Source organism: Haliaeetus leucocephalus, unplaced genomic scaffold, assembly GCF_000737465.1.
Source record: "Haliaeetus leucocephalus isolate CR32 unplaced genomic scaffold, Haliaeetus_leucocephalus-4.0 Scaffold139, whole genome shotgun sequence".
Taxonomy (NCBI): domain Eukaryota; kingdom Metazoa; phylum Chordata; class Aves; order Accipitriformes; family Accipitridae; genus Haliaeetus; species Haliaeetus leucocephalus.
In genome coordinates, this window is record NW_010972575.1 from 720908 (window position 1) to 736199 (window position 15292).

Below are 15292 nucleotides of genomic sequence, written 5' to 3' on the forward strand. Positions count from 1 at the left end.
CATCCCTGGGAGTATTTAAAAGTTGTGTAGACGTGGTGCTTAGGGACATGGTTTAGTGGTGGACTCAGCAGTGCTAGGTTAACAGTTGGACTTGATGATCCTAAGGGTCTTTTCCAACCTAAATGATTCAATTATTATGTCAGATGTCCTTTCTGTATGATCTCCTCATAGTTGAGATCAATGTGAGCATTCCTTCACTTACATGTTTGGTTCTAGTGTGCATTTCTGAAGACAATCTACTTGCTTCTGTTTTTTTTTCCACCCTTTGAAAGGGTGATGCAAAACAATGGTTATATCTGAAAAGATACTGAGAAGAAAAAACAGATCAAATGAGGGTGATTGTATTTCCTAACCTGTGTGCTTATGGTGCAGAGATTCTGTTCATAGCATTTTTCTGTCTCTATGCACTTTGAGGAAGCAATAAAAACCTGGAGGGTTTTTTATTACATTTATTGTTGTGAGTGAGTGGGTGTGTGGGGAGAGGACTGGGTGACAAAGCACAGATTTTTCTGTATGTTTCTTCTGCTCCTTTTCACTGTGTCTCTTAATTAGTTTTTTTACTCTTCTTTGTTATTTGAGCTGTTACAGTCAGTCATAGGGGCTTTTTAGTCCTAGTTGTAGAACAGATGTCTTGTTTGACAGGTTAATATTGAAATGAATCCATAAGATAATCGCAGGAAAAATTACAGACTGAAAAAGGATGTGTGTATTAATGTATACATACAGAAATCATGTTCATAAAAATGGAATACATCACACTGTTGGCTGATTTGTTTAAGTAAAGTGCAAAGGTTAGTATCATGTCACTATTCTAAGTACTTTAAAAAAAAGGAAATGAATGAAAAATAATTTCATTTGGAGCCTACTTTATCTGCAAAGAGGTTAGTGCTTACGACCTTGAGGTTTACTTTTTACCAGTATACTGAAAGCTACATTTCATTTTGTGTCTTTGAGAATAGAATGGGTCAGTTCCTTCAAAACTGTGCAAGTGTTCAGATATTTGAGAGCTGCTTGTGAAGTGTCCCATTTTATCTCCACATTGCATTAAAAGCGGGTTCAAAGGCTGTTAAAAGAGTCATAAAACCTCTTGATAGTAATTTACAGGAAGTTTCAGTCACATTCAAAATTAGTGAAGATTGGAATAGTCGTCTTCTATATAAACTACTGTGTACCTTACAATATTTCTCTGAAGAAATACCAGGTAAGTCTAGTGTGCGTAGCAATGACAATAGATGGCGAGATGTTTCAAGCCTGTATTTGTTTTAGTAAAGAAAGAAAAATACGTTATTTTTTCATCTTTTTTCCTGATGTTGGATAGTGTGGTACAGTTGTCGAAGATGACACGTATTCTTTAAAGAATTTGCTATCAAAAATGTGGAAAAATTAGAAATACTTCCTTTACACATTCCTTTGAAATTGTTAAATATTCTGATACAGAATGTGATATTCTGAGCAGAATAAATATTTGATATTTTCCTAACATTAAATAGATTATAATGTCTAAATGGGTTTTTGTATTTGTAAGAAACTAGCAGCTATACCTGATAGCCGGTGTTCTAATACTGGTTATTAAATATAGCACACCCTGCTAATGTATACATTAATTTTGAAAATTATTGTTATGTATTGACCTGTTAAACTGCTCTTTTGCAGCTTCTGTGATTTTTTTAGTGTGCATTGCAACTGTAAAGTTTAAAAACAATTATGCAACTATTGGAAAAGTTAGAATGGATATTTTACTGAAAAATTCATCTAAGCATTTTAATCAATGTTTTGGAATATTAAAAAAGATATATCTGTGAGGGGAAAGTAACAGCTTTAACAATAATCTGTAATAATTACTTGTAACAATCTAAGCATAAATATAAAACTGTTTTTTTTTTTTTTTTTTAAGTTCAAGGAATGTAGGAAGAGTTAAAATGAGTCAGCGTGATTTTCACGTTTCAGCTGGTTTCAGAGAACGTTTCCTTTTGAGCTAAGACTACTTGTCCAAAATAGTCTTTAGGAAATGGAGATAGCTCATGAATCTTGAGCGTAGAGGTTATGGGTTGTGTATTTTGTATGTTTGGTATTTTGAAGCAAGCTTTTTCTCCTGGGATTGTTCTCTATAGGAGGATTTGCTTTTGTATTAGAGACAAACCACTAGCAGTTTGCTTGGTGACTAGTTGTGATTTGACTTAACAGAAAGTGAAAAGCAGTGGTGTTAAATAAAAAGATAATTTATTGTCTTAACTGTCACTTAATTCTTAGTAAGAGAAGAGTAAGATTTCAGGATGTTATGGTTGCTAAGAGCTTACATGGATTAAAGAGGGTGACTGGATGAATAAATTGGTAAAAAGCCCACGGGGTACTGATAAGTAGAAGGGTAATGCTTCTGGCTGGAGGAACCTTCAGTCTGCAGATTGGTGCAGGCTGGAAGGGTGTTCTGGGGAAATACTGCTTTGCTTACACTGTTTCTTGTCTGCTTTGGCTACTGTTAGAAAGAGTATACTGCCTAGATTAACAATTGATTAAGTGGTGTATTTATTGTTGTCTTCTAACCCGGTATGTGTCTCTGTGCCTGCATGGTTGAGTCATTGCTCTTACTTTGCTGTATTAATTTTTTTCTCCAAATTCTGCACAATTTGTGAACAAAGATAAATCTTACATGATTTGAAAGAAATAAAGTCTGTAAATTAATTTGAGGAATAATTAGTTAAAATTATTTCTTCAAACAAATTTTATATTTTGCAGCTCTACTACCTTGCTGATGATTATGATTTTTAGATTTGGAAGGTGCAAATTTGACCAGCATCTACTATTTGACTTTATACTGGTGTTTATTTTTTTCCTTTGATAATGGTCATCATATTAATTTTTTTTTTTAAATTTTTAAATTTCAAGTGCCTTTATCTCACACAAATGCATCAAAGCCAAAGCTTCCAATTTCAAAAAAAGACAAAAATTGCTGTCTGTAAGGAACTAATTCTTTAAGATTCCTTTACTGCTTTGTAAAAGTCCCAGATAACTTAAAGATAGTTTTTCTTACTAAGTGAAATAGTCATAGCAGGCAGTCAGAAGTGCTTGTTCAATGAGAAGGTTGAACTTGATACAGAAGTTACTATCTTGTATATCAATTCTAGTTGCCGTATACTTAACATGCTTGATGTAAAATCTCAAAAAAACAAGGAACTGTAATCTGAGTAATAAATGTTCATTACTTCTTGCTTTAACCTGTGTTTTTACTTCACCACCTGCCCAATTATTGAATGTCACCATGTTTCTTAGTCTTAATCAGCTGCATCAGGACTGCAGTCTGCCATCAATTTGTTACCCAAATTTGAGTAAGATACCAGAACCGTATAGAGTTCGGTGATGAGGGTTGCAGAGCAGGTCATGGTTAAGGGCATGTTTAGGAGCTGTCTTCCCAGTAAAGAAACTTGCGTGTATTGAGCTTGTAATAGTTTTGATTGTATTTCTTGTTTTTCTGACTGTTTGAGCACCAGCTAATATCTTCCCTGCAGGTGCTAATAATTGCTGTTATAATGAAGTCTAATCTCTTTCTCTTCAGTTTTGTAGCTTTGATCTGGGTTGTACTGACTCTTACATTACCTGAAATTAGAATTGCACTTTGTGGATGAATCTGAAGTACAACAAAAACTACATGCATGGCTTTCTGAATGTCTTTTTAATATACAAATTTTATAGGCAATAATGTAAGAAATCCCATGAAATCAATAGATTTCTTTTGTGATATATTTCTTAGGCAGTACATCATTATGTTTAGAAATACCTTTGAAGTGATGTAATGTTTTTAGATTTTATACTTTTCAGAGAAATGGTAAATTTACCCATGTAAATTAAACTTTTAAATAATTTTTAATACTATTTAGTATTACTTCATGAGTAATTAAAAAGCATAGATAGGCCCAGTGAAACTTAGTGGCTTCTAGCTATGAACTCATCAAAGATTTTGTCTACAGCTATTATTTCTATTCTGTATGGTGTTTCATCCCATGTTAGATTTGATGTATTAAGTGTTAAGCAGATATGAACTTCTTAGTGTTCTCTTCTCTGAACACCTCAAGCTTAGAACCTGATCTAAATCTTACTAAGGTCAAGAGAATTTTTCTTTGGGTAGCTTCAACTGTCTTCTAAAGTGCTTACAAATTTGTATTAATATACAGTCTTTTGAAGGGCTAGGTCAGGTGTCTATCTTTCGACTGAGACGATTATATAAAATTGCATTACTTTATAAATCTTCTAATACATTTGTTATGTATCTTTTTTAGGGTATCGAGGAATGGAATATTGCCCATCTTAATACAATATTAGATGTTGTAGGAGAAGAGTGTGGAATTTCTATTGAGGGTGTAAATACGCCATATCTGTATTTTGGCATGTGGAAAACAACATTTGCATGGCACACTGAAGACATGGATCTCTACAGTATTAATTATCTCCATTTTGGGGAGCCGAAGTCATGGCAAGTTTAAATTTTTATGAAAGATTATTTCATTTATCTGCTTGTTTCAGCTGACTAAACCACACAGATGGGGTACATTTGCTTCACAGTGATAAGCTTTACTGAAAAGCTATGCTGGTAGTTTTGCGGGTTTTTTTTTAAGCTGAGAATGCTATGAAATATGTGAGATTTGTGATGTAAAGAACATCTCAGTAATGAATCCTTTTATTTTAAAGGAGAAGACTAATAAGTACATCAGGCTTATTTGAGTTCAACAGAAAGAGATTGTAATGATTCAATATGAGAAGTTTAATGAGTTGGGAACCCCAAGAGTATTTGAGGGAGCTTCTGTAAGGCCTCTTTCAAATCAGTTTCTTTGGTTCAGTTGTCCTTTGGAACTGCCTAACATGTTTTGTATTAAATGTGCATTTAATTGCTTTTTTGAATCAGAGTCATATTCTCTAATGTTAACTCAGTAGGCCCAGCAGGAGATAAGATTCAGTGTTAAAGGTACTTCCTAAATATGAAGCTTCTGCTATCCTTTCTCAATAATCTTAGAATTTTGATTGAACAGCCTTAATAGAGAGACAAGTAGTTTTAATGTTGTACATATAGATTTGCTTAGTTTGGTTTCTGGCAGTTTCTAGTCATCCAACCTTAGATGGAATATTCTGTAGCTGGTAATTCCATAAAACATTATTGGTTATTTTTATACCCATACTAAAGACAAAGACCTGTGCAACATTACGTATTTAAACTAAGAAGGTAGTAAATTGGTCAGCTGCTGGTTCTTAGGTCATTGCCTTATGTTTACCTGCTTTTCTTGTATAGTGGATCGCTTGCATTTAGACAGAGAAGATAAACACCACCTGTTGTAGTAACGCAAGTCTGTTTTGAATTGAATAATTATATATTTCTGAAATTGCTGCTTTGATAGAGTTAGACATACTAAGAAAGTTGTCTCAGCCATAAGAAGGATATCTTTGTTAAAAATGGATGTAAAGATAGGTAATTCCAAAATGTTCTAAGATGATAGGACAAATTTAAATAAAACAATGATTGCGTAAAAATTATTTTGTATTCTTAGGAATTTTAAAAGTGCTATTTAAAGAAAAAAGTCACTGCATATTGTAAAATTCCAAGTAGCAGAGACATCTACTTAGGCCCTGAAGTCCTTAGGGAAGCTAAGAAAACTTTTTTTCTTTAAGTATTTTGAAGGAGGTATGAGTTGATAATATGATAAATGCTTTTCTAGTTTACAGATACTTGTTTACACTTCTGAATGAACAAAATCATTAAACACTGACAACTTCATCTTTTGAAAAAATAGCCGTGGATACGACTTCATTTTCTGGACTACATTGGCCCATATTGTTAAGAAATGCAGTGCCAAAAAAAAGTTGAATGAAAGACAGTTGAAGATTTATTTGTTGTTACACATGTGCTTTTACTGGAGGAATGCTGCAGTAATTTATGCTAATGCTGTTCCTATGTCAGTAAAATGTATCTTGTGTTAATGTAATATTAGTATAATATTTTCTTAAAAAAAGTGGAGGATGAGTTGAATCTTAGGATACATATAGTAGAGATCTTGCCTGCTCTTAAAAAATTTAAACTGAGTTGACGAGTGCTTCCTGAGTGAAACCAAATACCTTGGCATGTACAGTAGTAATACATGTTTTTTAATTTTACTGGGTACACATGTAGTTCTCCAAGACAGCCACAGTGGTCTTATGGAGAATTGAAAAATATTTTATTAAGAAGCACTATAGGCAGAATATTTTGTATGAATTGTAAGAAGACAACCACTTCCACCTGAGAGGCGTGATGAGAACTTGTAGGCAGCAGTTAAATCTGACTGCTATGGCAGTCTTTATGGAATTTGAAACTTTCTCCAGTGTTTAGGCATAGATTGACCTCCATTTCTTATTACACTCTGTGCAGTTTCACTTCCCAGAAGCATGCAAAGAAGTTTACAGTTTTATATTATGTATACTGATTCTTCCATTGACTGCCTCATATGAAAGACAGGGAAAGTGTCTGATAACTATTTGCAAAATGAGTACTATGGCTGTTTGTGTGTTTATGTATGTATATATTTGTGGAATACATATGTTTGCTTTACAGATGATTTTTTGCTTGCAAAAAAATGCAAAAGAGAGGAAATAATTTGAAGGAGAAAAAGGAATTAAGAAAACTTAACTCTGAAACAGAACAATATGAGGGGGGAAGAGAGTGCAATATGAAGAGGAAAGATTTGCTGGAAAGGGGAATAGAGTCTATTAAAATTGCTATGAGGCAGAATCTTTACTGCAACTTTTCCTTTGCATTTTATTCTGAGGGGAAAGAAATCTTGAAGATGGTACCTCATTTTACATCATAGTTTCTTAGAAAGAAAAGTCTTATTGCCAAGGAGAAGCATTTATTTGATTGATGATTTGCTTAATCTATTAATTCAGTTTGTTCTTGGTATGTTTGATAATGGTATCTGTGAACTGCTTATTAGTATTAAAAATTTATTCCCTCTGCCATTTGTTGTTAAATATTTTCTTCTATTGTAATTATTATTTCAGGGGTATAGGCCCTGACTAAAGAGAATTTATTTTTGTTTTGTGTAATAATTTGAGGAATTTTGTCATGTTGTTAAAGTATTGAACTGCTGTTGGAAGTTAATGCCTAGCATAAACCAGGTTTTTGTTAATAGTACAGATGTTAGACTTTTAGTATTTGTATTAGATCCATGGGTAAAATATAATGCTTCAATTTACATTGTAAATTTATAAATAAAAGATGTGAATAAGATATTTAATATTTTGTAGAATAATTCTGGGTTTATTAAGTATCTGAAAGCGGTGCTTACTCTTTGTGCTGTTTACCTAACTCATGAAAAACAGTGGTGTTGGTAGGAATTTTTTGAAATGTTAAGGTGATGTAAATCTTTTTGAAGAACATTAATAATGAATATGTGAAACTGTTTATTAAACAGGCCCAAAGTAATCATTTTCATGTCATTATGGATATTTCAAATATAATAATAATTGGACTAATTTATTCTTATTTTATTATTTTAGAGAAAAGGAGTTCAGATATGTGGAGAATATATTTAATATTTTACTTTAGAAAGTAATATTTTTTAAAAATTGTGCTCAGTTTGCTCACCTTTTATATCTGATGGTGGAGGTCTGAATTCTTTTCTGTATGAAGAACAGGAGTTTTTACTTGCTGTTGAAAGGGGCACAGTGTAATCTTCCAGTATAATACAGACATAATTTACATATCAGTTTGTGATGTTTTCTGTGACATTCCATCTGGTCTTCACTTCCTAGCTCTTTTGAAGACTGGAAATGACAAAGAATACATTAAGTTAAAAACCCCTCCTGTTTAGTAATGTGTTTTATAAATCATAAAATGCCTTGCCAGGTTGGTCAGTCATAACATAAAAAGGAATATATACTACAGAAAGAGAAGATGGTTCTGTCTTTGTGATAATGTCAAGAAAAAGAGACCAGACTGTTGAAGAGAGAACGCTTAGACAGCCAAAATTAAATAGATCAGAAGGGTGAGATTGGACCTGGTAGTTTATTTAGGTTGTAAGAGGAGTAGAGTGGAATGGATCTATGGTGAAATTCAAAATAAAACAGGTGATTTAGGTTCAGGAATTCTTTTTCAGGAGTTCAGTGATACAGGATGGAGACAAATCTGATCTCCAGATTGCCTAAAATTTTTGCCATGGGCAACTTTACTGTTACCTCTTGATTGCCATGGCTAGAACCTTATTTTATGGATTTGCTAGTGTAGAATGTGTGCCAATACCTGTTCATCTTCCTTTATGAAGTGGAAAAATGAGGAAAGATAGTTACACAGTAGGGGTTGTGGAATTCTTTAAAACATGATTTCATGTGAAGGTTTTCAGAGAATCCCAGTAGCATAGGAAATAGTAATAGGGTTATGAGTACGGTGGGATAAAAATGGGTGGTGTTTTAATATTAGACAAAATTTACAGACAAAAAAGTGAAGAAGGGAAAGCATACTTGGACTGACGCTAACATTGTATGAGTTAAGAACAAATATGGCAATAAAGTAAATGGGTTAAAAGAGGCTCAGCTAGGCTCTGACAGGGTCTTCTGGGGTAGCATTAATAGGACTTTCAGTGTGATCAGCAGTTGACAAACACTGGTCAAAATTTGGCTGGGTGATGCAGAGCTCAGCATGAGTGTAAGAGTCTTGCTAGCTTTGCACAAGTTATGTATACCATTGACAGAACTGACATGTTTCCTAGTTATGTTATATGTCTAGGAAAAATACAGATACAGAAAATTACAATGAAGTGCAAACTTTTAGTGTGAAAAATGGGAGTAATGTATAAAACTTCCATGAGAGGTGGAGAGACAGTTATGCTCAAATTAAGAGAGGAGATGACTAGCCACACTTCTTGCTGAAAATTATCAGAAAAGTTAGAAATAAGAATATTAGTAGTTACAGCAGTGAATACAATAAGAATAGGAATTCTAATTGTAAAAAAGGAGCTATAATCAAAGAGTATAGTGGTTTGTCAGCAGTCTTGAAAAGGTTATCATTGTGCTTGAAACTGAGCAATCATTTGGTAATTAGAATGTTCTCCATAAAGTGGGAGAACTTTGCTTAGTAAGACATGGGAATTAGAAGAAAAGGAGATACTTTTTATTTTAAACCCCACCCACCTCCCCCCCGAAGATGATTTTTTTTCCTTGAAATATTTAGATTAAGTAGGGAAATTTTTTAGGTGGTAACAGACCTTGAAATTTCCCATCTCAAAGCAGCAAATGTATTAACTTCCTAAATTAAGTTTGTGAGATTTCAGTTTGTTTATGCTTTTAAAATTTATCATGTTTATATATAATAACTATTAAACACCTAAATAGATAGTAGAGCAAATTAGTGTTGCTTATAGAAAGTGACATGGGATTCTGAGCCCAGTGTCTGGAATTAGATAGACAGCATTATTTTGATATAACGTGGAGGCTGCAAATTCTCTGTTATCAACTGTGAAACCAATGAATTGGGTTCATTTTAAAAAAAATTGCTGTTGTAATTTTAGTTGTAACAACAGTTTGTGGGTTTGCAGCTTTGGAATTTTTAAAATACTAATTAGCAAGAAAAATCATCAGCTGTTGTTCCCCTGTCAATATATAACATGGGCTTCAGAGAAGTAGTTCGATTAAGTATTTAGCATCACATGTAATTAGCTTGCAGCTGATGGGAGTATCCATTATCTGTGCATGTACCTGGCTTAGGAAGAATGGAACGCAATGTTTCACATGCTGTTTCTTGTTACTGAGATGAGAATAACTGGGTGAAAACAAGAGGCTGCTTGTTTGATGACCATCTTGCTTGGCTGGTTACTTTTTGCACAGTAAAGCAATGATTCCTTGTTTTTGATGTGGTTTTTTTTTGTCCATACTTTGAATAATACTGTTGTAAAAGTCACCCCACTTGTAAAACATACCACTTAACTGAGCACCTGACAAGGATCACCAGTTTTCCTTCCATCTATAGTCATCATGATACAATGCATGTGTTAAAATCAAGTGGATTCAAATCCAGTTTCAAATTTGTCTACTGCCTACACTTAAGAAATTCTACAGTACTGAATAACCAATTACCCTGTTGCACAAAAAGAAATACAAATGACACAACAGTCCAACCCACTTGTTCTGTGTGGAAGGTGCAATCTGTAAAATGCAGCATTGAAGAGGTGGGGTCTGTGAAGTCACAGAAAAGATAATACTGACTAATGTTTTTAAATACATGGAAATTTCTATGTTAGGCTTTACATTTATTTTATTGATGATGTTAACTGTCAGTCAAGATGGACTTCTGTTCTACAAATGGAGAGAAACAAAATCTATTTTTGTAAGACAGTGAAATTCTGGTTAAAACTGCAAACACTGAGCAGAGTCGAGCTGAGTCTCTTTTTGTTTAATACCATTTGGAGTGGATTGTAGGTAGGCATGGGTTTTGCTATAGTTCACCTTAGAGCACTGATTAATGTGTTGGGTCTTGCTTCTGTGCAGCAGTTTCAGTTGTAATAGCATAAAATTTTGTGTGTGTGCAAATAAGAGCTTGAGATAGGGGGATGTTTATTTCTTGAGCAATATGAGGGGCCTAGGGTCATTCACTTGTTCTTCTGAGTGAGTTGTCAGGGCAGGTGAATGAAATCTGTTCACAGTGTAGTAAAAGAAAAAAGCTGTATGTTGACTTAGTTTGAAGATGTGGATTTGGACTGTCTTGTACAGCTGAATATGCATTTTCTCCTTTTCTGAACCGTGTTTTTTATAGAGAAGAAACAATCCAATGCTGTTCCAAGATTAAACAGAAACAAAAGCCTATTATATCACATATTGAAGCAGTTAAAGTCAATAATAAAGCCTAATTAATACATACATTATATCTATGAAGTGCAGTAAATATGTGAATAACAAAGTGTTCAGAAAAGCAGAATGAAATTACAGCTTTTCACTAATCTTAATTTTTTTAGCTGCAGTAAACATTAAAAATAACATGAGGTTAATTCCAGTTCTTTTATATTGTTACTGACTTGTTGCAGGTAGCATATGGAATCTCTAAAAAATAATTTATTGTAAGAACAAGAGTGATTCCAAGATATGTACAATTCTTTAACTTAAAGTGTATTTCTTAAATGATTTTTTAACTCTACAAACACAAGTAACCCTTTCATTCTACAGCATTGGCTATAGGAAAAAAAAGAGGTGTTTAACTCTTGTGTTTTGTGAAGCACAATATAATTCAATTAAACCTGTATAAAATACTTATTTTATGTGTTTTTGTTTCATTTGGAAAATGAAAGTATATGTATCTTTTTTTACTGGAGTGGTGTAATCATATCAAATATTGTCCATATGCATGATTTTAAATGTGAATATGACATTCTTGAACTACATAAAATGTTTAAACTAGAATTAAGCTAAAAATGTTGTTTCAAAAAAACCCTATGTATTTTTTCCTCAGAAATTGTATATTTTTTCTCTACAATTTTTCAGTCTTTAATCTTTTTGACTTCTGTATTTTTAGATATTTATCATACGTGAATCATGGTTTTTGTAATAATTATGTCTTTAAGCATTTCATTCTTTTCTTTATGTGAATTTTAGGTATGCTGTTCCTCCAGAGCATGGGAAACGGCTTGAAAGATTGGCTCAAGGTAATATTTCCAATATTTCCATATGTGAGATGTTTGAAGGATGAAACCTCCAGCAAAGTAAAAAACACTGTCCTTGACTCACCTACTGTGTTTTATTACTTAATGTTGTGTGACTTTTATCTGTCTATGGTATGATTGCAAACAAGGAAAACTTTCTAGTACTCTGAGGAATTTGTAAGAAACAAATCTTTTTTTTTTTTCCTTTTAGAACTTTATTTTGTACTGGCATTTTTAGCTTGGTGAAACTTATGAAAATGAAGCTTAGTATTTTGTTGTTTCTTAGATTTTCAGTGCTAGTATCTTTGTCTCCTCTTGCCTTGCTTTTTCTTGTCATAGCTTCTCTTCGTCTGTAGCTTTTGAATCTTAACTTCTTAGCCAAATTTGATACAAAGATAGAAATATTGAAGACAGCCAAGTCTCCAGAAGTTTCCTGAAAGTTAATGGCTGGGTAGAGGATGGAAACCTGGTTAGTACCTCTGAGAAGGACGAAGCAGACAAAATGTATGGACATTAAATCTTTTTAGGTGGAAGCCTGCTGGCCAGTGAGCAGGCATATAAATCCACTTTAGCCAAAGCATGTACTGGCTTTTGCCCTCCAGAGGTGTGAGGAACTTCTGTTGAGAAGGAGCAGAGGATATTGTTGTAAGGTTGAGATCTAAGGGGTAAAAATCAGTAGTCTATAGGAAGATTCTTCTTACACAGTAATTTGTTTAATTTTCAGTAACACTACACCTCTCTATTTGTTTCTAGATTAAGAGTGCAACTTATGAATATGGTAATAATTAGGCATGTTTCTTGGCCTGGCAGCCCATGTTTTATAGCCTGCTATTAACCATATTATATAAGGAATGCTACTGAAAGTTGATAATTAGATATCAGGTATCAGGACCAAATTCTGAAAATTTTTGTACATTTTTTCATATCTTGTTTTATGTGCATATAGGTGCATGGCTGTTTTTCTGAGCTATTTTTAAACTATTGCTAAGAACAGTAAGATGGCGTGTATCACTGAGATGTGAAAGTAAAGACCTGTGAACTTGCAGTCTTAAAAACATGTCTCAGACAGATTTCAACTTGGATAATTACATTTATTATTCCTAAATTTTCCCATAGTTTCAGTTGAGAAAGTTGTTGCTCATTTTTTTGCTTTCCAGATTCTTTTTCCAACTTGCAAAGTATAGAACTCTTCATATGCATACCTTGAAGCTTTTGGTTTTTACTGGTAAACAAATTGATACATGTTGTAGACTGGGCAAGTGACACTGACTTGTTATAGGATCATTCAATAATTATTTTTAAGATTCACAGGAAATGAGCAAGGAGTAAAAGGAACAGAAAATTGGAAAAAATTCAGAGGGGCACTAGCACTGGTGAAAAATTTGCCTTTTTTTTATTAATAATTGTTAGTAAGCTCTAACTTTTCGATCTGAAAGTGTCAAATAAGGGGAAGGGAGTATGATAACGAACTGTGATGACTGGCAGGGAAAAGGTGACTGAAGAGTGATTGTTTACTGGGTCTTCCAGTACAGCTAGAGACTTTGAATGAAGAGTCTTAGCAGGTTCAAAACAAACAGAAGGAGATAGTTCCTTTCACAGTATGAACTCCTCACCGTCCCTGGTGGATTCAAAAATCCTGCATTGATTCAGGGGAAGACTGGCCAACACTGGCAAAGGAATCTGTTAGAGGAGCATAGGAACTGCATCTGGTTTTGGAAGTCTTGGAGCAGCAACTCGTTGGTACTAGATTACTCAGGGGAAGCAAAGATTTCATGCTGTATTTAGATGCTTCTCTGTATATCCGCTTTTGACATTTGGTGGGAACAACATCTTTGGGTAGATAGACTTTTCATTTGATGTGGTATGGCTGCTCTGGCACTTATTTTAGATTTCATATTGATTGATTATAGCTCTGTAGTGTGTTAGAATTTATTCAGGTTTAAATGTTCTGTAATGTTCTGTAATGAGTGTTTATCAAAACTTTTTTTTTTTGAGACTGAGGGAAGAGAATGGGCAGTTTCAGCAGCACTTGTTCAATCATTTCTAGGAATTAAGTGGCATTGATGCATGGTATTCTTTGCTGCAAGCTAAAAAAACCCTTGAGATTTTTCTTTGGCATACCCTGGTTTCCCCAGATACTGGAGTAACCTATACAAATTCAGGAAGTATGTAACTTTTGGAGATACATGCTTTGCTACATGGGAGCTTTTGAAGTCACTTGGTGTAAACTTGCATAGTTTTAGAAAGTATTGTGTAGAAAACTGCAGCCTGAAGGTGCTCAGGCCTCTTATTACTGGTAATGGTGGCCTAATACAGTAAGAGGAATGGGAAATAAAGCATGGGAAGAAGTGGAAATCTACAAGTCATAAAGATCTGTGTGGTGAATGGAAAACTACTTTCCTTGATGAATCATGTCTATGATCAAAACTTAATTATTTTTATTTCAGAACCATGTTTTGAATAGTAGATAGCAAATAAAACATAGAATCACATACTGAACAGTGAAGATAAAATTTCAAATAGTTGTTTATTCCATTATATTCAGTGAATGAAACTGGATTTCTGTAGAAGAGCTACATACTTATACAGAGATTTTTATTGTAACAGCAATATAAGATAGATGAGTTAGTTTCACATACAACCCTCTCCGACATTTCCTAAGTTTTTAGTATTTGACTTTAATGTCTTCTGTGATATTTTTCTGCAAGTTGTTCTCATGATATTTTTGGCCAGCTACTGGCTTAGAATGGAGTGTAGAAGATGATGCTGTAGTTCTTAAGAATAGAGATGATGGACTTTATGCTCAGTTTGACTTACGCATTCCTTTTTTTTTTTGGGGGGGGTGGGGAGGGGAGTGGAAAGGGGAGCTACCACTTCTGATTATTTCCATGCTGTGGAGGTTAAGACCTTTGTGCTCTTCTACCTGTAACTGCTACCTGCTAAAATACAGTCTGAGTTTTACAGTAAGGTATCTTAAAAAGATGAAAATGTAAAGTAAGCTGCATGGCTGCAAGTCACTTAATAGTAAACATTAATAAAACATAGTGTAAATGAGACCTTCATACTTACACGTGTATTGAAAATATTTTAAATCATATTTTTGCATGAGTGCAACATCTGAAGAAAAAAAGAAGTATTTTATTCAAGAAGGTTAGCTCTGATGATCAGATGCCTACCAAATTACTGAATGCTCCTAAATAAGTAAAATAATAAAATAATGCACTAAATGTGACAGGTTGTCTAAGTCAAGGCAGCAGTTGATACATAAGATTAAAGGAAGGCTGGAATATTTTCCATTCTCTTGTCTGCACATCACAATTACCACACATGCCTTTTGTGCATGAATGCTTTTATTTTTGCTTTCCATTGAAATCTTGATTGACTGTGGCACCTACAGATACTTTATCTGAAAGACATTAGACTTGCATCTAATAAAGACAATAGTTTGATTTTGCCCTTCAGCTGCTGTCTCATTTATGTAGGTTTTTTCAATTTTATGTAGACATAAATGTAATAAAAATCTCAAGTGAGCTATTAACTGCGATTTTTATACTTGTTATGTTAATCTGTAATACCATGGTATTCTTAAGGATTTTTTGTTTCACAAAATGAGTTAGAAAATAGAAGCAGAATAGCAAATCAATGACAGT

The 15292-nt window shown here is 33.6% G+C and overlaps 1 protein-coding gene across 1 annotated transcript in view; it reads left to right on the top strand.

Annotated features, from left to right (window-relative positions):
• KDM4C (lysine (K)-specific demethylase 4C) overlaps positions 1-15292 on the top strand; it is a 271840-nt gene that overhangs the window by 33167 nt on the left and 223381 nt on the right. The window contains exons 5-6 of the mRNA XM_010586055.1: positions 4272-4465; positions 11596-11645. Of these exons, the coding sequence (XP_010584357.1) occupies positions 4272-4465; positions 11596-11645 (244 nt within the window). The remainder of the gene's footprint in view (positions 1-4271; positions 4466-11595; positions 11646-15292) is intronic.